The sequence below is a fragment of the Dipodomys ordii genome, unplaced genomic scaffold, assembly GCF_000151885.1.
Source record: "Dipodomys ordii isolate 6190 unplaced genomic scaffold, Dord_2.0 Scaffold34, whole genome shotgun sequence".
Taxonomy (NCBI): domain Eukaryota; kingdom Metazoa; phylum Chordata; class Mammalia; order Rodentia; family Heteromyidae; genus Dipodomys; species Dipodomys ordii.
This window is the reverse complement of record NW_012267250.1, coordinates 1,159,350-1,184,569: the sequence shown is the minus strand read 5'-3', so window position 1 is coordinate 1,184,569 and position 25,220 is coordinate 1,159,350. Positions and strand designations below refer to the sequence as shown.

Genomic DNA, 25,220 nt, shown 5'->3' with positions numbered 1-25,220 from the left:
AAGAGAAAACCAGGTTATTGCCTCTGACTTTTTAAAATGTGAACATTTGGGGTTGGGGAAGATTGCTAAATGCCTAAAAGGAAGATGTTAAATACAGAGCAGAATTGTGGCCAGAAGAACAAACACCTTTTTATATTTTTTTTTGGAAACTGAAGATACTAAAAGTGTTTGTGTTTCAGTTGTTGTATGATTAATAAAAAAAAAGTTCCCTGTCTTTCCCTCTTTTTACTGTACTGATAGATCTAAAAGATAGGTGGGGAGGAAAAGAGACAGAGAAAGAGAGAGTGTGTCAAGGCAGGTGGGTGAGGTACAAAGAAGGGAGGGAGGAAAGGGGAAGAAAAGGGGTAAGAAGAGGGAGAGAAAGGGAAAAGGGAGAGGGAGACAGGTAGAGCTCACATAATGGATTCCATGTTGGTTCTAATAGGTTATATTGACATGTATGTGAATGTAGAGTTGGTCCAAGAGGGTAGATTGGAAGGAAGGGAAGTGAGAGCTAACAGAAAGGGAAGGGAAAACTGGAACCACAGAATTTCTAAGCTCTGTAGCAGTGTGGTGCTTTGCCAGCCTTGGCTCTTCAGAATGAGGCCTGTGATTAATCACAGACCAGCTCCTTCTTGACTTCAAAGGAGACATTCACCAGGAGAAAATGCCAACATCCAGGAGGGTAAGAGTCTGGCCAAATTCTTGTCAGAGCCTTTACAATGTATGCTACTCCTTGTGGGATGAAACTAAAGACTCTGCTAGGTGTAGATGGCAAAGTCTTAGTGATACACAGGGAACAAGAAGGCTAATTTCACATGTTAAGGCTAATTTCTGCTTTTCCCCTTAATTGTTGATGATAACATTGTTGTTTAAGTACATTTATAAATCCTGAAACATGGAGGAATGTCAGCATAGATATAATCTTTTCATATTGCTATAAAAGAATCAGGAGAAAATCCAAACCCAATTCAACCAGACAAGGCAGGAGCCATTTTATTATGTAATTTGCTAGACATCTACTTTATTCTGACTTCACAATCACTTGCCAGTTGGATCCGTGGAGTCACAGCAAAGGTAAGTTCAGGTATTTGTCCTCCTTTCACATCTTCTGTGCACAAAAAAATGTAGGAAACTCCTGGCAAGGCTCAATAGTAGACACTACAGTGTCCCTTTTCATGACATTTCCAAGATACTTAATGGAGACTGACAAACATAGAAAAGATATTGACTTATCTTATGGGCTCAGAAGATAGTCAGGTAGCACAACTCAAGCAGACTTATTTCCTCCTGAAATTTCATGTGTTTATTTTTATTCTGTTCACTGATCCAAAATTTCAAACTACTTGTCTTTGTCTGAAGCAGAAAAGGTATTCTTTCCTTATACATGCAGTGTGAGAACTAAATGAGATAATATATGTAAAAGGTTTGCAAATAGTGACTGTCAAATTAATTAGTGTGTGTTAGCGTAAGATGGTAGCACACTATTAAATGCAGGAAGCAACTGCACTGGTGCAAACCCCAACTCTAATGTACTTATTGGATGGCTAAAGCAAGATTGTGCATTCACTTGAGGAATGAGTTGGGTTCTCCACTCAGTGAGCATCATGAAAAACTTCCCTAACAGGATTTCTATGAGCATTAAATGCACTCATCTTTATAAGAAGCATTAAGAATGATACCTGGTTCATAATAATACTCTCAATGTGTTAGGCAGCATTATTAAGAGAATAGAAAAGCTGCATGTAAATTAGTTAATCCCTTTTGACATAAAAGAAGTGGTTTTCAGATGACAGAATCCACTGAACTTAAATTTTTCTTTGAGAAGAGGAAAAAGTAAGACATAAAAGGCAGAGTATGTGGCACAGGACTGTAAGATACATGTCCCCAAGATAAAAATAAAAAGCAGAGATTCGGTCAGGGGGGAATTCATGGACATTTATGGTCACAGAATTCTGATAGGCTGAAGGGCCAGCAGGCATCTAGCCAGTTTTTTTTCTTGTTCTCAGAAATAAAAGCTCAGTGTGTTTAGAAATGAACTACATTTTTTTTTCCTCTTGGTAGAAAAATTTATTTGTGTAGTCAAGGCAAACTTGCTGCTAACTGAAAAATGTGTCCACAAATATATATTAAGCTAAATGAAAACTGGATAAAAATGTTATGAGATTATAGAATGTGTTGATTTGATCATATATTTGTCATATAAAAAACCAGAGATGCTTCAAGAATAATACAACTGTTAAAGTAGATATAGGGTCAGTTTATTTGTTACTTAAGTGAAGTCAAATGCCTGGCTGATGGATTGTTCCCTTGAGCTGGCTAGGCTCTGGCCCCATCTCAGATCCTTCCAGATGGTGGCCTCATGGGAGATTAGGGGGAGAACAGAATCTTACCCCCTTCTCAGATTTGGTGAATGTGCATTTTAATAATTATTTTGAGTGATTTATTTTCATCTTAAGATTTGAAGGTCACCAAATGACATTATGTCTGTCTACTACCTTAGTTCTTCTGTCTTTAGTTCCATCCAATCAGCATAGCTTTGGGAGCCATGATGCTTACAAGGAGTCATGGGTATCAGCACGGTTTTATACTCAAGGATTTGTTTAATGAAGCAAAGGGTTTCCTTGGCTCACTATCTTATCATCTTTCTCAATAATGCCAGGAATTTAAGGCTATGGTGAAAGTATGTTATTACTCATGAAAGAACTATGTATTCAAGAGAAAAACAAAACAACTGGGTTTTATAATGCTGGTGCAGGGAAGGCCAATGTTGTAAAGAGGAAGTGACTTCAATATAGACTTTAGAAATTCACCTCTGAAATCCATCTAGTTATTGTATAACTTTGGACAAGATACTATAAATCCATCTAGTTATTATATAACATTGGACAAGGTATTATAGTTTGCTCATCTGTAAACTACGATTATAATGGGACCTACTTCCCGAGCAACTGTGAAAGTTGGATGAGTTGATGGGTATGCTAAACAAACACACCCACTCACGCCACTCTATAAGCTATGAGTTATATCTGTAATTCTTTACTCATTAAACTCCCCATCTTAACAGGTTTCCATTGTTTAAATAAAAATAAATCTGAAGACATTTGTGAAAAACATACTTGACAAATCCATTGGATTACTTGCCAACTAAAGGAATGCCCTCCTAGTCTTGTTACTCAGTGTGGAAGCTGCTATAAAAATGTCAATTCCCTCCTGAGTTCACTACGATCAGGGAGCCAGGCTTCCTAGTCATTATTCTCGTCTGGATGAAAAAAAAAAAACAACTAAGAATGCTGGATGAAAATCTTGAGGTGTTGGATTGTGTGTGGTTTTGGGAAAGTTTCAGATAGTAAAAATGCCTCTTCGACAGTGTTGGCAGGTTGTTATTACTCAGTTTTTATGGAACAAATTCAAATTCTGTTTATAAGTAGTGTTCCTTGCACCAAGGAGAAAATTTCTAGGTTCTAGAAGGTCTTCTAAAGTAAAATAAATGGCTTTAGGGAATGATAAGAGTCAGCATTGGCAGGACTCAAGCTAAAGCTGGTACTCAACTCCCAAGGCTATTGTAGACAAGAGAGTCTGGTTTTAATTAGGAGATGTTAATTTCATGGTCTCAAAGGCATCTGTCCATTGTTTCTGCCTAAGAGATACTATCAGGAATAGGTAGAAATGGCCTAGACCTTGAAGCTTCCAAGAGCCTAAATACTAGGACACTAGTGCCATATATCCAGTGACCTAATGACATTATGACTTCATGGCAGAAGTCACAAATATGATTTTCCATTGAAGTTAAAAGTGTTAAAAGCATCAATATGCCAAATAGAAACAAGTCTCCATATTTGTGGTGTTTTTTTATTTAATATACTAAATATGAAGAGCTTGCCTCTCCCCTCTTGGCCTGATCCTTTTATGTATCTAAAGATGGAATATGAAGGATTGACACCACCACCCGCTGCACTGTTCCAGGTCCATGCAGACTCCAGGCAAAACCCCTGGTATGTGCGAACTTGTTTGATGTGCTGGAAGTGCAATCCACCTAAGCCCAACTGTAACATCCCATTGTGGGCCCAACTGAAAAGCCCACCTCCCTTGACCTAGTGGCTTTTTTATTAACCCCTGCCTCCTTGCTCAGACCTACTATAAAAAACCCAGCTCCTGTTCCAACCCCTCGCACAACCTCCAAACCTGTGGGAAGGTCTGTGCCTCTCACTGTTCCTTATTGAACAATAAACAGTCCTGCCTGTTGAGGATCCAGTCCGGCCAATTCCTTTTCCGTTTTCCTCCATTTTCCCAATAAAATGTACTTCAAAACTCACATGTTGATTCAAGACCTGATTTAAACTTCTCTTGACTTCTGAGGGTTTGTCCTTGCATTCAGTTATGAAACCATTAGGCCTGTCTAAGTAGCCAAGTCATATATGGAGAGAATGAGATTGACAATAGACAGGCAGACAGGGAGACAGAGAGACAGTAAGATCTTCTTAAATTCAAATCTTATCAGAAGCAACAGTAGACAATAATGGTAACGAGAAGCCTGAACTAGTCATTTAAATTCTTGCAATGGTTTGAATGTGTCCCCCTCAAAGTTTACATGTCAAAAGTTTTACCTTCAAATGTAAATGCTGATTCCAGAGCTAGAATGCCCTTACCAGTGGTAGACTGGGAAATCGTTTTCTAGTAATATGAAGGCAAATATTTTATTTAAACATTATGGATTTATTTTTATGAATGCCTTCTATTTTTAGCAAGAAATGTTGATTTTTCCCATTTATGGAAATAATGTAATTTTTTAACTCTTTAAAAAATTCCTGAAGAAGCAAAGTAGATTGATTAAAATATGTATGACTATTTCTTTGAATTCATCCTTGCATGCTGAGTTTTTCTGCTCAAAGCTAGCAGTCTACTACTTGGGTCATACTCTTTTAGAAAAGAGAATTATCACAGTAAGAACTAACATTTATTGAGTGTACTGAATATTGTAAACATTTCCTTAAATGATGTAAACATCATTTACTATGTAAACATCATTTCCTTAAGCCTATAAGAAATAATATTTTCTCTGGAAGATAAAACGGCCCTCATGATCAGGATTCAGATTGCCTATAAAATCCAATGTCTATTTCTCTTCCTTTCCCAATAACAAAAATACATTTTTATTAGTTGATAGAAAAGTCCATTTGTCAGTTGGCCAAATGAAAGTTGAGCCTGATGTGAGGGTTCTGGTGCGCTCTAGTGGCAGAAAAGAAATCTTCTGTAGAAGTCATGGCTTTCCCTAGATTTTAGGCCATTTTATAGGATGGCATATTTAGTTATCCTTACTTGAGCTTGAAAACAGAATAACTAATCTATAGCAATTAATATTTGTAGCAAAAGATTTCTTATGCTGATCATAAGCTCTGGTAATATATCATATAAGTTACCTTTAATTCTAAGAATTTAGCCTAAGCAAAACTTGAGTTTCCTTATCTAATCAACTTTGCCAATATTGTGTGATTTTTCGTCTATAACTCTTTATTTGTAAAATAAGGTTATAATCACTCACATCACCATAATGAAAAAATATTATCTAAGGAGGGATCATTTGCAAAAGTTGCTGCCTCATAATTCAGCCAGGAGTTGTTAATTCTGTCCATTGTCCCCTCCCTCCATTCTTCCCCTTCCGTCCTCTTTTCCTTCTCTCTTTTTGTGATACTTTATAAAATTCAGAAAATCTTGCTGCATGTGGGTATGCACAAGTCAAAATGAAACCCTCCTGTACAACTAATTGATGCTAATAAAAATATGTATGAAAAATCGGTTGGAAACAACCTAAATGTTCAACAATCCCCTATTACTTGAACAAATAACAATGCATTCATTAAAAATTGGAATTTTTCTTTTCAGAATAGCTCTAGATTTACAATTTACAAAGACAATGAAAAGGATTCTCACGTCCAATCCTCCCACTTCTACTCACCTTTCTTCATGCGTCTGGTACAGTCACAGGCAAGCCGGGTAGACACAACCAGGGACTTCATGACCCTAACAAGCAGAAACAAGCAAACCAATAGCCACAAGACTGAGATCAGTGCAGTGACAGATGGGAACCACAAGCTGAGTGAAAATATTTATGACAATGGCCTGATCCAGATTGAGCGCCCAGGCTTTCAAAAGCAAATGTCAAAACAAATGGCTGAAGATGAAGGCTGTCTGAGTGGGGCAAGGGGTGCTTAAATGAGATGAGCTCAGCTTGCAGGGAGAAGAAGTGAAGTGTTTGCATCCTTCCTGAAGGATACAAAGAAATACCCAGCAGCCGTGATGGGTCCACTTGGAAGATGACTTCCAGACTGAGGCTATTAAATGATGTTCTTATCCACTCTTCCCTCTGTAACACCAGCCAAAGCCCAAAGAGCTTTCTGCTCTTCCAAAAAGCAATAATGAGTATGAGCAATATTAACCACAGCCTTAAAGAATTACGACTTGTTTCTCTGTGTTGTACTTTTTTTCTTTTCTGAAGAGCTGTGGACAGGAAATAATGAGTAACAAAGGAAAGGAAGTAATTGTGAAGGTTTAACAACGCTAGGGCTGGGTGATTTTGCCATAAGCAGTTCTCTTCTGTTAAGAAATACAAGCAGAGCCAGGCACAGTTGGCCCAGGCCTGTAATCCTAGCTACTCAGGAGGCCCAGATCCCTCCTCAGAATCCCACAGTAGAATTTGTGTAGCTTTTCATATCATTGTCACTTAGACCATGCACCATTCAGGGCCTCCCTTTCCCTGTCCCTTCCCCCTCCCCCCTCCTACCCTCGGGGCCTTTTTGTGACTGTCCTGTACTGGACAAGTGCTTGCTCTGAGTGTCTGTCATGTCAGGTTCAAGCCCCTCCCCAACCTTCCCAGTTGGGAACAGTAGAAATTAAGGAGAGAGTAATTGGGCATTTAGGAGTCTTCCTTGATCTGAGTTTTACCAGCCCCTGTGGACACGCCCCAGAAAGGGAAATGCCCACTTGTGCAATACACCCTGGCTCCCTGCGCAGGCCCGCTGGCCTCCCCCTGCCCGCCCCTGCGCAGGGCTAGTTGCTGAATCAGTGGAGCTAGCGCCCCATCCCCCGGGCCATCCCCCTCCCCTCCTCCAGCCACGCTTCCTCCCCACACTAGGGGCTTTTTCTTGGGTCCTGTCTGATCTCTCCGAAGAGCTGCACCCAGGTATTCACCTACGATTCTGGGGAAAGGGAAGTGGTTCCGAGAGCACCACTGCTGGCGCGCAGAGGGCGGGCCCCGGCAGAGAACACACCCGGAGGCACCGGGCCGGCAGGAAGGTCACTCCGACCGAGGTTGGGTGTCTCGGGGCGCTTTCCCCGCAGTCATTGATTCTCCCGCCATGCCTTGGATCTGGACTCTCCCACTTTTGGTGAGCCCTCGGCTATTCACGTGGGGCTTCTCTCCGCCTCGCCCTGGGGCGGGCGCCGTCGGGGAGGCGTTGGGTTGAGTGCGTGGGAATCTGGGGTGCCCCAGGTCAGCCGTGGCCTGCCTCTGACAGACTGAGTGGAGGATGGGGGAGGGTGCGACTTTTCCTGTCTCCCGGTGTTCTGGGAGCAGGGGAACTCGCTTTGCTCGGTGCTTAATGAGCCCGCCACCGGGCAGGTGGGGCAACACCCGCGCTGTTGATCCACGCGAGGAAAGGAGGCGCCCGTGGGGAGCGGGCGGAGCCTGGAACGGGGGCCTGGCTAGCTTTGGGGTGTCTGGAGGGGACCCGGTCGGGGAAGAGGTGGAGATTGTGAACTCTTGCCTAGCCAAAGATCCGGTGACATGTGCGCTCCGGACTCCCAAGTGCGGAGAGAAACGATGGAAGTAGCTTGGGGAGTAAGCCTGCTCCCGGCAGTGGTTACCCCTGAGTCTAAGAGCCAGCTTTTCTTTTTTTTGGGGGGGGCAGTCATGTTGGGTGACTCGCCGGCCTTGTTTAACTTTTCTAGGCCACGCAGAAAACGAAACTATTTTGTTTCCTTTCAGGGAATTCCTCTCCTTCAGGCTGCACAGAGGGTGTGTAGTGCTCCTGTCTGCCCCCGCCCCCCCCGCCCTTTCTCTTTCTCTTTCTTAGCTGGCACTCTACAAAGTCCCTGGACGCTGGGCAGGAGGCCTGGTCCCCAGCTCCCACCCAAAGCCTCTTGGAGAGTCGCTGGCTCTGAAATGCCAGCTAGGTGGTTGGCTAATCAAAGGGACTTAGCCCCACGAGGTTCATTCTTAGAACTCCATCTAAGTCCTAGACATGGATGATGGGTGCGTTCGCCCAAGTCAGTTTTCATGGCAGCCTGTCGTGCTGAAGACATCCTGTTCATTTTCCTGCGTGTGAAATGGGTTTAGCGGGCCTCAGCCATTCTAACAGGTCACACAGACAGCAAGTGGCAGAGCTGGGCTTGAAGTCTCATCTGATTACCAGGCCCCTCAGCAGTTCTGATTTCCAGAATACATTTAAGATTAGAAAGGCAAAGGCTGTGCTGTCAGGGACCTTTTAATGATGGGGGCGGGGGAGGTGAGTAGGGAAAGTCTCTCTTGTTCTTTAAGAAATAATGTTTGATGTTAGGCTCCTTGAGGCATTAACATTCACCAGAGAGTACCCTCTTAAAACAGCAAGGAAACTGAGCTCTAAAAGTATGCATAGATCCAGCTGGGAAGGTGGCTCAGTAGTAGAGTGCTTGCCTCGCATGCATGAGGCTCTGGGTTTGATTGCTCAGCACCACATAAGTAGAAAAAGCCAGAAATGGCACTGTGGCTCAAGTGGTAGAGTGCTAGCCTTGAGCTGAAGAGCTGAAGGACAGTGCCAGGCCCAGAGTCCAGGCCCCATGACCAACAACAACAACAAAAAATGCATAGATACATCCATTTGTGTATGCAAATAAAAATATTTATTGATGCTATATGACCTAGAAGATGAAAAGTGTATTAATTAATGTTACAAGTGCAGGTGACTAAAAATGTAAATATCACAAATAATCTTATCTCCCAGATAGTCATGGTTTGCATTTTAGAGTATATCTTCTACTTCCGCTCATCTAACATGATTAAATTTTATTTTCCACAGAACTTAGCTCAAATCCACCACTTGCCCAACATCATGCCTCTATCTTTAAAGAAGTTTGCATATTGTGTGTCCCCTAAGTGTCTCCAGGGAATGCTTGCTGGTTTTGTGCCCCACTCCCCCCCATCTCATGTGTCCTCAATAGTAGCGATAAATAAAATAAAAACCTAGTACGAATGTCATGAAGCACAAAAACAAGTTTTAATTAGCTGACGGAACAACTGCTTTATTTACTTTTTCTCTCTTTCTTCCCTTAGTCTTCTGGTCTCTAGTACTATCTAGATATAATACATCTCCTTTGCTGTACTTCCTTTTTGCTACTCTCTTAGAGCTAGTTTTTTTTCCTCCCTCTTTTCGAAAAGTGCTGTTTTAAGTGATATTCACAAATAAATCTGAAATCCTCATATGCTCACAAATTTCTAGAGGAGACAACAAGAATCAAATTTTATATCTGTGGATATTTCTGGGTGGTTTGTTTGCATGTGTGTTTGTTTTATGAAATTATAAATTAACCTTGAAGCTTTCGCTTGTACTTTTTAAAAATGCAAGCGATCACTAGGCAGGCAATTTCTTCTGTCACATTTCTTCAAGCAGTTATTTCAAAAGGAAAGAAGCAGTTACAAGTAATCATACAGAATAGTTTGGGGTATAGAGAACAATTAGTTTGTGTATAATTTAATAATTTTCCTTAACATGACCTTAGAAACTTTAGATGAGGTTTCTGTTTCATTCTTTTATATTATTTTTGGTGTTACTAGGGTTTGAACTTAGGTTTTCATGCTTGCTAGGCAGGTGCTCTACCAATCACTTGTAATAGACCTTTTAATCCTCTATTTTAATTTTGAATGGACTTTACTTACATTCCCAAGGATTGGAAATGTTTTATGACTACAATAAAAATGTAAATCAAAACATTAACATTCAAGGTACAAAAACACATGTTTCTAAATGATGTCAAGATCATGAGGCAAATATTAAACTGGTATTTGGGGACCATCAGCGTCCCCCCCATTACCAGTTACACAAGTGGAAAGTCTTCTACTGAAATACAATTACCACCCTCAGAGGCAGATTTATGCTTAATTGAGGAACATAAAGTCTTTGCATGGAATTTAGAGGGTGAGAAAAGCAGATACACACACAAAGAAGCAGGATTTTGGATACTGACTCTGAGAAAGTCTCTTCAGGACAGTGTTCACACAATTTGGTCCTAAATACTTAGAATTTCACAGGAATCTCTCTAAAGGATAGGGAATAGTTTGAGGGGAGGTAGGTGGCTGTTGTACAATTGTCAGTTGGAGAGAATCTTCATATTCTGAGATGTTCAGAAACCTGAATAAGGAAATCCCCACTTGAAAACCACTGCTAGCCTGAGGACTTTTGGTGAATTATCTTGGGTCTGAAAAGTCCCTTACTGAGCACATCTTATAATATTTGCTAATTACTTTTGATTAAAAAATAATAAAATGACATAATAAAAGGATTTAATTTAAAATCGAATCTCTATGATCAAAAACAATTCAAACCAAATTTAGGACATTGAATCAATTTAAACTCTTTTAAATAGATAAATATAAAAATAATTTTTTCAAAGTTAATATTGGAAAAATAACCACTCATTAGTCTCTTTAATAGGAACATTTTTATTTATAGCCTTTACAGACACACACGTACACACACACACAATACTTAATCACTGCTATTTGCACTCTACTATTTGTCATTTTTCATGTAGTACAAACCTGTTTCTATTGCTATGGAATTTTCATTTGATAAATTTTATTTAACTAACTTTAATTAATTAATTTATTTATTGTGCTACTACTGGGGCTTGAAATCAGGGCCTTGAACTCTTCCTTAGCTTTTTCAACTCAAGCCAAACCTCTACTTTCATGATAGTTTTTATTTATTATGTTACAGGGAGTATATTTGCTAAATGTGTTGAGATCACTACAATTTTGTTATTTATTTAATTTGTAATTATTTTTATAATTTATTATTATAAAACATTTCTTAAATGGCTGCCTATCTCTATTTTTTTCTACACATGAACACATTCATAACTCTTATTATGAAAGAATCATTTGCAAATACCTTAGGATATAGTTTCTTACACTTTTGGTTACATGTATACTTTTTGGTTTTTGTTGGTCATGGGGCATGTATGTATATATTCTTAAAAGTAGTAAAGCAACACTTAATTACCTAATTAGTCTTTTCCTTTAAACAGAAGGATAAAATATTTTTAGGTTTTTATGTAGTTAGACTTCTTCTAACTCAAACTAAATATCTCCAATTCACTTCTCCAGTTACCTCCAATTAAATATCTCTGGTTCCAAAACAGGAATCAATCTTCTTGTCTATTTTTTTTGGAAATGACAGTGTGAATAGTTGAGCCCACATTAGAAAGATGGTGGAGATTGTAAGACTGATTATCTGTACCTTTTTTTTCTCCATAGAAGTTGTTTCTTGTCTCAATCATAGCTCCTTTCTTAATTTTAGCTGCTGCACAAGCATGTCAAGCCCTCCATCTATTGGCATTTAGGGGAAAAATCCATCAGACAACTGGTTCATGTCCCGACTTGGTGAAGATGATGGTGAATTTAGTATGATACTCTGCATTTTTTGTAAAGCCAGACTTGTAAATTAGAAAAGCTGATTACAAATTGGGTTAATATATGTCTACAGCCCAGCTTTGTAGGCAAGCTTACAATAGGCCATGATAGGGCATGGACTAGGGTAAACCAGCAAAACTGGAATGAACTTAGGGTTCTATTAATTACCAACATGCTTTTCTTTGGTCTAGTCACAAAGCGTTATGTATTTCCTCATCTCTGTACTCTGTGACGCCATGAAAATATGAGAAATACAAGAGAAACATCAACATGTTTGGTTTCTGAAGGCAGAGATCCTGAGTAATCAAACCATAGTGAGAAAGTGAATGAGTTCAGCACATGGGTTTAAGGCTCTGACTTCTTGCTGATGTTTCAGCTTTGGTATTTTTCTCCTCCAAAAGAATGTTTGTAAACTTTTTTTCACAGGACTATTTTTAAGAAGCAAGGCCTGATTTTCAACTCAGGGCCTAGGAATAGAAAGACAATTGTCCTATGATTTCTCTTACATGTGAAATCTAAAAAAGTTGAACTCTGAGATCTAGAGAAGTTCATGTTGTTTTCCAGGTGGTTATCATATTAAGAAAGAGAAAATGTAGCGATGTTAGTCAACTCATTCTAAATTCCATTTAGATGAGATGAATGTATCTGAGAGATCTATTGGACAGCATGCTGACTACAATTAGTGCTAATGTATTTGTATGTTTAAAAATCACGTAGTAGATTTTAAGCAGTCTCACCACAAAGAATAACAATAAAGGGATGAGAAGGGGAAACAACAAGGAGGCAACAATGCTTGATAAGAAATGTACTCATTATCTTGCCCATGTAATTGTAACCCCTCTGTACGGTATTCTCACGATAAAAAGAAAAAGAAAAAAAGGAATAACAATAAGCATGTAAAATTATACAGAAATTAATTAGCATGATCCCAAATTAATTACCCATCCCAAAACATATATGCATTTCAAAGCATCATGTTGTGGGCCATAAATACATGTAATTTTTTTTTACATTTTTAAAAAAAGTCCCGCACTGTCCCATGACTATTTTTTTGTCCACATATTATTCACATATAGCATATCAAACTAAGTGTTATGGTTGGAATACAAAGTGTTCCCCACAGGGACATGTTTCAAATCTTCTTCCCCAGCTAGTGATGCTATTTTGGTAGATTCTGGAAATGTTGGAGTTGGCATACAGCTGGAGGAAGTGGGTCTCTGCTATCCAGCCTTTGAAATTAGGGTTTTGTACAAGTAGGTTTTAAGAAATGCATCTACTTCTTCACAGTATTGAATAATATTAATTTATATATTTAAGATATTTCCACTTTCCAATTTCTAGGTAAGCTGTTAGTATAGCCTACTACCATTGTTATCCATATTTTTAATTTATTGAAAAAGAATTATACAAATTAATCTTGCAGGTTTGTTCAAAACAAATGAAACCTCACAACGCAGCAAATCAGTATTGGTCTGTAGGCTTAACTCAATCTTGCTACAACTCAGTGTACGTTTTAATTTGTATCCTACAGAGAGGTCATGTTCATGGTAGAGGGAAAAAAATGAGTTAAACAAAACCAAGGAAAAAGGTCAGTGGTCATCTTCACAAATTGCGCCAAACTCTAAAAATTCTGGGGGGGGGTAGTTTGAGTGAAACAGGGTCTGATGGAGTGGAAATAAGTAGGAGGAGGGTGAAAAAGAGTGATAGGGTATGTATGAAAAAGAAAACTTGTGAAAGTTATTTAGGCAAGAGAGGGGACCAAGCAATAGTAGCCATGACTTTAATCAGAATTTGAATATGTTCATGCATGGCAATATGGCAATGGTGTGATAAAGAATAATAGGACTAAAGATAAAGATAACTGATAAAACTAAAGATGATAATACAATAAAATAAAAATTAAAAAAAAACTAAAGATGATAAAGGTAAAGAATAATGATGTGTTCCAGAATAACTTCTTGCAGACACATTTGTCTACAGACTTGGCCTTTCCACATCACATCCAACCATCCAAGCTTGTGGGGTGGGTAACAGTTGTTTCTCAAATTGCTTGGTTCAGAAATCAGTGAAGTTCTTTTCATTCTTTTCTTCTGTAGGTGCTTACCTTTACTGTTGGATCTTTGTCCAGAGTTACTGCCCAAGCTATTGATACCAAATCTGAACTGAGGACAAATGTGACTAAAACCGAGACTCGATGCCAGGAAGGCCAGCAGCTTGGGGGTCAGTCCTGTGGTCCTCCATGTCCACCTGGTAAGATACACAAAACATCCAGAGATGAGAATGAAAAAAATTGGCAAGGGTGGCAAAGTGTAATCATGAATTCAATATTTTTACTTCTTTTGGTTCTTCTATAGTATATAACAAAACCAGAAGAAAAAACAAACTGAAATTACTTTCCAAAGACTAGTTTTATTCATTTTTACAAATTATTTGGTGTGGATACAGATAGATATAAATTATAAATGACATATATACCATTGACATGAGAGGATTATGTATGTTATTTCTCAGGAACAAAAGAAGACTCCTCTGAGTATAAAAGCTTATCATCTCAAAACTATCTATGACATATCATGCTAACAACAGAGATTGGATGACAAGGGTCTTCAACTCATAAAGGATATGTCTCAATACTTGCCTTCAATAAGAACTCTAACAGAAACTTTTTCCTGATGCCTGAAAATATACTTGTATTTTGTAGATGAAAAACCAGATGAACTGGAAAAGACAAATACAAACAGATTTTGAAATTTGTATTTAAAAGATTTTTTGCATTTTTATTTGTATTTTGAAGCCTGAACTGATTTCAGATCTGAAATTCTCTCCTAAGCATCCCCTCCTAAACAATGCTGGGTGGTTGGGTCAGTTTCTAGATGATCTATCCACTTAGAGCTCTGATAAATGTTTGTAAGCCTGGTGCTACCTGTTTTGCACTTGAACACAAATTGTGTGATGGTGAGACTGTTGATTTAAATAGATCTCAAAAAGTTGTAATTGGATACCAATGGCTTATGCTTGTACTCTAGCCACTCAGGAGACTGAGATTGGAGGATTCCAGCTCAAGGCCAGCCCAGGAAGAAAAGTCCATGCCAATCTTACTTCTAATTAACCACCAAAAGCCAGAAGTGGACATGTATTTCAAATAATAATAATTGTAGCTTTTAGTGAAAAGGCTAAGGGACAGTGCCGAAAGGCTGGAGTTCAAGCTCCAGTACCAGAAGAAAAACAAAAGTTATAGCTTGGCAGCCAAGGCTCTTACTTGTAATCCGAACTACTCAGGAAGATGATACTACTAGCGGATGGCAGTTTGACTCTAGCTGGGGCAGAAAAGTCCAAGACACTATCTTTTCAATTAACCAGAAAAAATTCCAGATGGGAGTAGTGACACAAGTGGTAGAGCTCCAGTCTTAAGGGAAAGAGGCAAGTAAGAATGCAAGGCCCTGAATCAAGCCTCAAACAGAGAAAAAAATAAAACCTATGATCAGAATTTTAGTGTCATTTCTTGCATGTTTCTTATGCTTCAAAAATCTACCTTTTTCTTTTTCTTTTTCTCTGACAGGCACCAGAAAATGTGCCAACTGTCCAAATAATGGGGTGGAACCAGTCTGCGAGCCCTGCCAAGAAGGAAAGGAATACACAGACAAAGAACATTATTCTACGAAGTGCAGAAGATGTGGATCTTGTGATGGAGGACATGGTAGGTGCCTAAGAAAGCAACCAAAAGTGACCAATCCTGACCCTTCAAGTAGAATGACTTACACTGTAATTTAAGTGGAGAGCTTCTCAGGTGTTGGCATTACCGGAATGAGCTGCCTGGGACTAACTGGGTAATGGAGGACTAGGCGCAGTGCTAATAATTGCTTTTGTAAGTCAAGTCTTAGCATTCTCCTATATGAACACTAGCAACTTAATATCAACCCTATAAACCAGCAAATGACTTAATATCAACCATATGAATCCTATAATCAACTCCAATTAAAACCACAAAATCTATTTCTTTTACTGCATCAATTTATACTTGTAGGATAGTATTGTTCATAGCCAGATAGAGAAACCAAAGATATGATGCTTTCATCTTTGGGGATCTAATTCATCTTCATCATTCTGCTTACAAACCTGAATTTTATGGATATTTTGATCTATTCTGAAGGCCCAGATTGAAACGTGAAAAGTATTCCTACTTTTGTAAAACATGATGAAAACTTAGTACCTAAAGCTTTGCTTGGCCCTATTCAGGCTTTGAAACAATGTTTCTTTTTTCTTTTGGTCTGTTTTTTTTGGAGGGGGGTATTGGGGGGAAGGGCACAGCACTGTCCCTGAACTTTTTTGCTCAAGGCTAGCACTCTACCACTTTGAACCACAGCACCACTTCTGGTTTTCTGGTGGTTAATTGGAGAGAAGATTCTCCCAGACATTTTACTGCCTGGGCTGGCTTCAAACCACGATCCTTAGATGTTAGCCTCCCCAGTAGCTAGGATTACAAGTGTGAGCCACCAGTACCCTGCTTACAACAATGTTTCTAACCATGTCTGTGCATTAGAATTGCCTAGAGTACTATTACAAACACTAGTAATTAGATCTCAGCTCTAAGCAATTAGATCAGAATCTTAAGTTAAGTGAGGCCTTAACATTGGTCTGATTAAAGCCGGTTACCGCCTGACATGCTGCATTCTGAGTCATGCTGATCCTGGTGGTTTGTGGGCCACACAATAGAGCAGCAAGGCCTCTAGACTACAGGAACAGGCGAACCATTGAAGCAGCAGTGGAAGCAGTGCTGGTTTCAAGATTGCCTATCCACATGAGGCTCTGCTCAATGATTATTGGACATTTCAACATGATAATAAGCAGATTTCAAAATTCCATGCAGCTCTTGACCATTATTTCACAGTTCATTTATAACTAGCTGCTGTATTTATTAAATTAAATATTGGTTTTATAGGTTTAGAAGTAGAAACAAAGTGTACCCAGACTCAGGATACCAAGTGCAGATGCAAACCAAACTTTTATTGTAACACGTCTGGATGTGATCACTGCGACCCCTGCACCACGTAAGTTTTACTTTTCATACTTTGGAAGACATTGCCTTTCTAGAGAGAAGGCACACTGAAAGTCAATAATTAAGGTTTTAGTCTTTATTTTTCTCCTCCAAGCAACTAGATGATCATCTTTCTATTTAAAAACATCGTTGAGCACTGACCATCATTGATGATGGTCATTATTGACACTGATCATTATTGACACTGATCATTAATTGTGCATTTGACACTATGCTGGTTGCTCAAACTAATATGAGACACACTTCTGTCATCAAGATCTCAATTCTAGAGTCAAATACAAACAAGAAAAAGAGAGTCATTGCATATCAACACCATGTGGCAAAAACAGGAAGAAATGTGTGGCCAGGGTATTATAAGTCATCCAAGATAACTTTTCAACCCTGTCTGAAAGAGGAGATTGAAGATAACACATGTGGCTTGAATCTTGAGTAAAAAAAGAAACAATGGTAGCATGTACACATAGATGAAGAGCGAATTTTAGGCATGGAACAGTAGTTGCAAAGAGAATAAATTAGATTTTTTGGTGCATCTGATGAATGATTTGGCGATCTGCTCAACCTAGACCAATCACTCAAAAGAAACATGTGTGATACTCAATCAAGTTTTCTACCTTTGGGTGAAAACCAGACTCTAGAACATGCAAAGTGAGGGCCTTCTTTATCCAGCCCTGCTTGCTTCTCAGTCTTTTCTACCCTCCATCCAGGTGTCCTGTTCTCCAGAGTGTCCTCTGTCATTTCTGTAGAGATAAGATTGGGTAATATGTGTTGTAAAAGTGTTTGTGGTGGGGCTTTGGGTAGAGCTCCTGTTTACCTAGCACTACAAGGTATGGGGTTTGATTCCTTTACACTACAAAATAATGGGGTTGAGAATGTGGGTTAGTGGTAGAGCGCTTGCCTAGCATGCATGAAGCCATGGGTTCAATTCCTCAGTACCACATAAAGAGAAAAAGCCAGAAGTGGCACTATGGCTCAAGTGGTAAAGTGAGCAAAAGAAGCTCAGGGATAGTGCTTAGGCCCTGACTGGACTGTCAAACACAAACCAACAAAACCCCTCAAAATAAGCATCTTTTCCTTTGAGACATAGTATTTTACATATAGTTTTATGTAAATACACACACTCAAGATTACTGCGAATTTGCCTCTCCGTAAGCTTGTAATTCATCTAGGGGAAATTTTCATCTAATAGGTTTGAACAAAGGAGGGATATGGTACCTCATGACCTATTAGCTAGAAATGTTTTACATGGAACTATTTTTGCTTCTCCTTTCTCACCTCAAATGTCAAATGTCTGAGTGCCCACATGATGACTGGATAGGTAGCAAAGGGGGAAAGGAGCTAGTCTAATAATAGTAGTGGGAGTTTTAAATACTTTATAGTCTTGGTATAATATTCTTCCCACCATAGCTCTTTAAGGTAGATAACAGGATTATATCCATGTTACTAATAACAAGCTCACAAGAGTCAACTGACATATCCTAGTTAAGTAGTGAAAAGAGCTAAGCTGTGAACTCAGAGCATCTGACTGCCAGTGTTTGGGTGTTTGAAGAAAATTCCAGATGGGAATCCTTGAATCCTTTTAATCAACACTTTGTGCCTGAAGCAGCAACCTGTGGGGATTAGCTTCCTAGCTTTCCTGAGTAATATCACGAGCAATCATTTCTGCCTGGCCCTTATAAGGTGTTTGAAATTGCTCTTGACCCTTTATTTTTTTAATAGTTTATTATAAGCTCTGATAGTTTGAGTTCAATTTATTACTAGTTTGAACTTTATTTTCATTTAATTTTTTCTCTTGTTATATTACCTTCTTTTATCTTAAAAACTTCTTTAAGAAACTCTTTCACTTAAATCTCCAAGTTATGATATTAACTTGTACCACTTTTAGTTGCTAACCTAGAAATACTTGAAGGAAAATGTTAACCAGAGATACAAAAATGAATATAATGGCCCTTGATTTATAATATACCCTTGAAAAATGATAGAAGAGTCTGTCCAGAGTTTCTGAATTTCCTCTATCATTTTTTCTTTCTTTATAGATGTGAGCATGGAATCATCGAGAAGTGCACACCAACTAGCAATACCAAATGCAAAAATGAAAGTAATAATATATTGTTATGATTATATTCCCCCACCTCCCATCCCACCACCAAATATCTACAAAAGCTCATTGCTTTTGATTGTTTGAGAGTGTTTATTCTTAAAAAATTTCCTTATTTTCTTATGAAAATTTCTAAGCTTTGGTTTCTAGATCCAGTTTACACTGGCTGTGGAGCCTCCTCTTGATTCTGGTTACTGGGGGTGAGTTTCTAGTTTGTTCAAACTATAGACTGAGTATGATTGAAGTACTGTATATGGAAGTGTGAAAATAGAATAATGAAACTTGTTAAAATTGCTTGGCAAGGGAATACGAACAAGTAACAGAAAGGTGAACATAATCAGAGTACATTATGTGCATGCATAAATGCACTACAATTAACTCCTTCTGTTCAATTAATATAAATTAATATTTATATTCATTTAAATTAAATATTTAATAAGTTAAATAATATTTATTTATATAATAATAAATATTATATTATATTATAAAGTATTATAAATAGTATTATACTATCATACAGTACACTTATATATTATTTATATTGATAAATGAATATTTATAATTAATATAAATTAGTTCAAAGAAATGGCATGGAAAGTAACTATTCACAAAGATGTTGTATTATTCATCTCTTACTATTGAACACAGCTCTCTTCTGAGAGTGATAAGAACAAATGATGCATTTGGTTCCCCTTACTAGTTTCCACTGTGTCTATGAATAGGTACTTTCTGCAGTGGCAGAGTGGCCAAAAGCTAGAAGTAACCTATGAGCTTGTCCTATGTATTAGGAGTACAAAAAAAGTCATGGTTTCCTGAATGGCATTTTGAAGGGGACTTGATCAACTTAGTCCTCTAGATTCCCCCTCTGCCTTGACACAACTCTGTTTTTAATTATCTGTTAAAAATTATATTTTTGGCCAGGCGCTGGTGGCTCAGGCCTGTAAACCTAGCTTCTCAGGAGGCTGAGATCTGAGGATCACAATTTCCAGTTTGGACAGGAAAGTCCATGATACTCTTATCTCCAGTAAACCACCCAAAGACCAGAAGTGGTGCTGTGGCTCAAATGGTAGAGCCTTGAGCTGAAGAGCTGAGGGACAGTGACCAGGCCCAGAGTTCAAGCCCATGACCCACAAAAAATATATATATATTTTTATTATTCCTTCTCCTGAAATTAGCCCATGGTGGCAATACATTCCATGTAAGAATTACTTAACCAGATAAGCCCAGATTGGTACAATCATAATTACTTTGGATAAAATGCCTTTAAATCAATCATTCATAAAATACACCATGATGCTAAAGCTCAGAAACTTAGAATCTATCAGTTGTTTCCTTTCTTTTGCAACAAGTCACTGTTCCATTCAGGTGAAGATCAGGTTGCCTTGAGTTTTAGTGTTGGTTTAACTATGAATGCATACTTGATGTTTAAACAGTGAATATACTCACACGGACTTCAGTTCAACACTGACTGAGTGTGTATACTTGAGTTATTTGTGAGTATATGCGCTTGGACTTCTAGATATTAAATGCTCCCTCAGCCTACTTGCCATGTTCTATGGCTTCCATTCCCTGCCACAATCATGACACTCATCATGCTAGAGATGAAGTGTTGGTGTTCATACAGTTAAATCAAAGCCAGTTTCATGCTAGGCCAGGGGTGTGGCAATTAAAATGTGACTTAATTAAAATGTGACCTACCTCTAGAGCACCTGATTCTGTGGGGGTGAGATTAACCTAGTCCATTTTCCTGCTGTGTTGGGGACTTGAAATTTCATTGAGATTGTCCTCTTCCCTTAGTATACTTCTCTTAATGTGAAAGAATGTTCACACGCTTCTGAACAGGTCTGATGGAAACTTCTTTCATCTTTTAGGGGTGATATTTTGGCTGTATCACCGATGGCATGGAAATCGTGGGCATCATGAATATCCACCCTTAAATGAAGTAGGTGTTAATATATGGATCAGCTTTCTTTTTTTTTTTCAAAATTTTTATTGTGATTAAGTGGTTAAATAATTTCCCAAATTTCACAGTATTGTGGGATAGTGATGCTTAGTTAAAGACACAAACACATTCTAACTTTCATGGAGCAAATTGTCAATCATGGTCTATAACATTTATGAGTTCTATGAGCTTTGCAGTACAGTTATTTCTTCCACATTGGGTGATATGTACATTTCTTTTGTTTTGCATAGCATCAGCTGTTCCCTCTTTCCCACTTGTTCCCAGCTTTCTTGAGAAGACAAAGAAAGTACTAATTCAGTCTTCTATTGTATTTCGTTTCGTTTTGCCTTTTATTTTGTTACTTTCTTGTAAACAAATATGCTCAATGTTTGAGTTTATATAAGTTGGAGTAGCATCAAAAATGAATTAAGATATGGTTAGCTAATTTGTAAGTAAGCTTCGACACAAACGCTGTAAGAAGCAACTAAGGAGGAAAAGAGGATGTGGTAAAGATCCGTGTTTCAGATTGGTGATAGCCTCACTGGAGAGACTTTACCAAAGCACAGATTCAGTATCAAAGCCTAGGCTATGATATAGGGATTGAGGTTGCTATGAAAATCCGCTATCACACTATACCTCCTACCCAGAACCATGCATGCTCACAAGCACACCCCCGCCCCCCCACCAAACCTCAACTCTCTCTTGCTAACTTTTGAGACAATCTTTTGATTTCTAACATGAAAGGCATTTTAAATAACAAAACAATGAGGGGGCGGAGAGAGATCAGTTTGTTTGGATAATTTTCTTATCCAGAGTATCTGCAACTGAGGAATTTGTTGATTCTGATAGACAATAACTGGTTGTTATTGCATTCCTCTCTTGACTGGCTAGATTTTTTAAAAAAGAAATTTAATCTTGAGCCATTTTCTGGTGTCAGTAATAATTACAGTGAAGAAAAATTTTGGATTATTACCATTACTACTTATTTTAATATATCTATATGAAAAGTAACTCAGACTATTCAATAAATTCCTAGATTTCTTGTCTTTAGAAAGAAAAAAAAATGACTCCAATATTGCTTAGTTTATAGCAATGGTAGGACTTTTCAGATTCAAATCTCAAATAATTGGAAAACCCCTTTTTAATCACTTAGTCTAATATCCTAATTTTAATATATCAAGCAGCTGGTTGTGTTTCCTTCATAGTGAAGGAAGAGCTGGATGATAAAATGAATGTGTTTTTGTTTATCTCTCTCCTTTCTTCTATCCTTTTTCTTTCCAGGAAACAATGTCTTTCAGATGGATAGGTAAGACTTTTTATTATTTTATTTTATCCAAGGCTTCCTTTATAGGACTAAATTAATTTCTGAGTAAAATATCAATACGAATTTCAGTGATACATTGAAAGCTTTGCTTTCCTTGAGTTTATGATATTCTTAGACCTACTACTAAGGATTACCAGGTAGTTTGTTAAATCTATAATTATTTTTAACATAGCTGAAAATAAATAACATAGCAATAAGACAGCATAATCTCAGGCTTAAGAAAATTTTCCTTTATCCTCAGATGCCTGTCCCCACATACAGTTGGAAATGGAAATGGAATTATGGACACCATTATAACTGGTGTAACTCAATAGAAGTAAAACTGAATTATAGCCTAAATGCTATAACTATGAATAGATCTAATTCTAGAACAACTCATATGTACATGTTCTACTTGGTTCCATCCTTAGTCCTGTGATTCAGAAATACAATGACCATAAACTTTTCACCTTTTCTCATAATTTTGTGCATCATTAGTCATTATGTCTATAAGGAATATTACAGGTGATTTTTTTAAACTTCTATAAAATGATGAGATAGGAAAATACAGAGCTGTTACCTGTCATGATCAGGTCAGGTCACAAATTCCTCAGAACACAGCAGGATTTAGAATTACAACTCCAGACTATTTTGGTGTTCTTTTTCCCCTCAACAAGGTGTTTAGATCTCTAAGGCTTAACTCATTGTTAAGTATAATAAGGGATACATAAACATGGTTTTGGGTAATGAGAATATTATTTAGAAAACTAAACTTTCAGAGCTTGTTTTCTCCTTTTCAGATGTGGACTTGAGTAAATACATCACTAGCATTGCTGAACAAATGACAATAAATCAAGTAAGAGATTTTGTCCGGAAAAATAATATCAGCGAAGCCAAAATAGATGAGATCAAGAATAACTATCTCCAAGACACAGCTGAGCAGAAAGTCCAGCTGCTTCGTAATTGGTATCAATTCCATGGGAAGAAGGGCGCCTTTGACACTTTAATCAAAAGTCTCAGGAAAGCCAATCTTTGTGCTCTTGCAGAGAAAATTCAGGACATGGTCCAGACAGATGCTGAAAATTCAACTTCAAACACTAGACACGAAAATGAACAACAAAGTTTGGCCTAGAGGGCTAATGAACTCAGTTCTGACTATGTACAATCAATAAATTAAAAAAATAATGGGAAAACGGTTCTGTTTGTAGAAGGCAACAGATATGACTAAGACAATTGCTAGGCTTTTGTGTGATACATTTTACTTTTTCTTTTGTTAGTTTTGTAGAGCTGTTGTATTTATACATGTTGAAGATCTCATGATTCTGCCTTCAAGAATGTTTAAAATCAAATTGGATAAACAGACTTTGTGAAGAATAAGTACAATGCCATGTGAAGTTCCCCAAAAGAAGTATAAACAGAGAAAAAGTTTAGTGCTATGCTCTAGTATCTAACATGATTCTGCAGGCCTCAGTGTCATTAGTGTATGTTAAGCTGACTCCATCCTTGTAAAAACTGACCTTTTGTTACTATGTCAAAGTCACTAGAAAAACTACTTTGCCTCTCCTCTACCTCCTCAATGTTTACCAGTATGAGAGGAGAATAGTCAGGCAAAGCTGCATGATACTTGAATACAGAATTTAATAAGTTCTTATGTCCAAGATCTTTGCATAGATTATTGATGGTTTATTACAAAATATTTATTTTGAATTTGTATGGGAAAATACTAGTTAAGTTATATAATGCTTGAATAATTGCTATTTATATGGCGTTTTACAAAATCGCAGAGCTTTGGACCTAATTTCACCAGTTACAATATTCTTGTGCCTCTCTAGAAATAAAAAGTTAAAGATTGCAGAAAAATTCCACAAATGGAGGCAATCAAAGGATAGTAAATGGTCACATGCAAAAAACTGGTTTTCTCGCATCATGCTTTTTTCATTCTTTCTCAATGACATGATAGAGGTAAGAAAGAAAACAATAGGTATGAAATGTGTTATTACTACCTAAATAAACAACACTGGAGTGAAAACAGGCTTTCTTTCCTACATGGCATCCTACCTACACTCATATCTCTCTGAGCCACGTGGAACAAACACAGGAACTTTAGAAGAAAAAATACAGGAACTTTAGAAGAGTCTCCTCTATCTGGGGCCCAAGCATCCTCTTGGTCTCCTTCCCAGCCAAGGTTATCTTATTTGAAAGTTTCCCAACAATGGTAACAAATACATGTGCAGGTTAGGAATTGGATTTGTGAATGACTTTCCTCTCCACATTCACTTAGATTGCTCCAGACCTTGAATTCCCTGTTTCCCATTCACAAAGATTCAGAACCACTTCTCTTTCAAGATTTTCTTGAAGGCTATCTCTTTAAGAGCTCTCTCTGGTGTTTCAGGCTAAAGTGACTTTTCTTATTTTAGCATTCTTGTAGGTGAGACTCCACCTGTTTTCATTGGGGATTAAATTCTCTCAATTTTTGTAAAAGAACTAAAGATTAGTGTGTAAAGCACCTACTAGTGTCTCCTTCACTCAAAAAAATGTTAGATGTTACTCTGCCTAACATTCTCATTATAATCATATGTACACTATACCACTTAAAGGCAGGAAATCAGGAGTCACATCTGATTAAGCATGTCATCTAAGAAAAAGTTACTGCACAAATGAACATATTTAATAAATTCTGAATTCATGCCCCAAACAGGGCAAACATAAAATGAAATCTTAGTCTTTTATTGATTGATGTCATTTTGAATTTTCAGTATAACCTAACAGATTATGACTTTCCCCCTGATTATAAACCCCAGTATGTCTAGCAGTTAATAAACCTAATACATTTTTTGAGGGTGTGTGTCTGGTCATGGGGCCTGAACTCTGGGCCTGGGTGCTGTCCCTCAGCTCTTCAGCTCAAGACTAGCACTCTACCACTTGAGCCACAGCGCCACTTCTGGCTTTTTTTTTCTGCTTATGTGGTGCTGAAGAATCAAAGCAAGGGCCTCATACATGCAAGGCAAGCACTCTACCACTGAGCCACCTTCCCAGCCCACCCAATACATTTTCTAGTCATCTAGGAAATCCAGGCAATACAGAAAAGTTGAAAAATAAAATATTAGCTAAACAAAATCTTACTAGTTATAGCTAGTTCTTGTGAATTTTCATGTTTTTACAAAGAAAGAAAGGAAAAGA

The 25,220-nt window shown here is 37.9% G+C and overlaps 1 protein-coding gene and 1 long non-coding RNA gene across 2 annotated transcripts; one reads left to right on the top strand and one right to left on the bottom strand.

Annotated features, from left to right (window-relative positions):
- Nucleotides 1-949: 949 nt before the first annotated feature.
- LOC105986304 lies at nt 950-6,002 on the bottom strand. Its single transcript, XR_001175103.1, has 2 exons — nt 5,936-6,002; nt 950-1,185 (listed from the first exon to the last, which is right to left on the bottom strand). It is a non-coding gene; the product is annotated as an uncharacterized LOC105986304 (long non-coding RNA).
- A 1,239-nt stretch (nt 6,003-7,241) lies between these two features.
- Nucleotides 7,242-24,905, top strand: Fas (Fas cell surface death receptor). The gene is made up of 9 exons (XM_013017035.1): nt 7,242-7,364; nt 13,741-13,894; nt 15,204-15,341; nt 16,584-16,692; nt 18,734-18,795; nt 18,933-18,995; nt 20,667-20,737; nt 22,019-22,043; nt 22,841-24,905. The coding sequence occupies exons 1-9, from the start codon at nt 7,335-7,337 to the stop codon at nt 23,170-23,172; spliced, it is 984 nt and encodes a 327-aa protein (XP_012872489.1). The 5' UTR covers nt 7,242-7,334; the 3' UTR covers nt 23,173-24,905.
- The last annotated feature ends 315 nt before the right edge of the window (nt 24,906-25,220 follow it).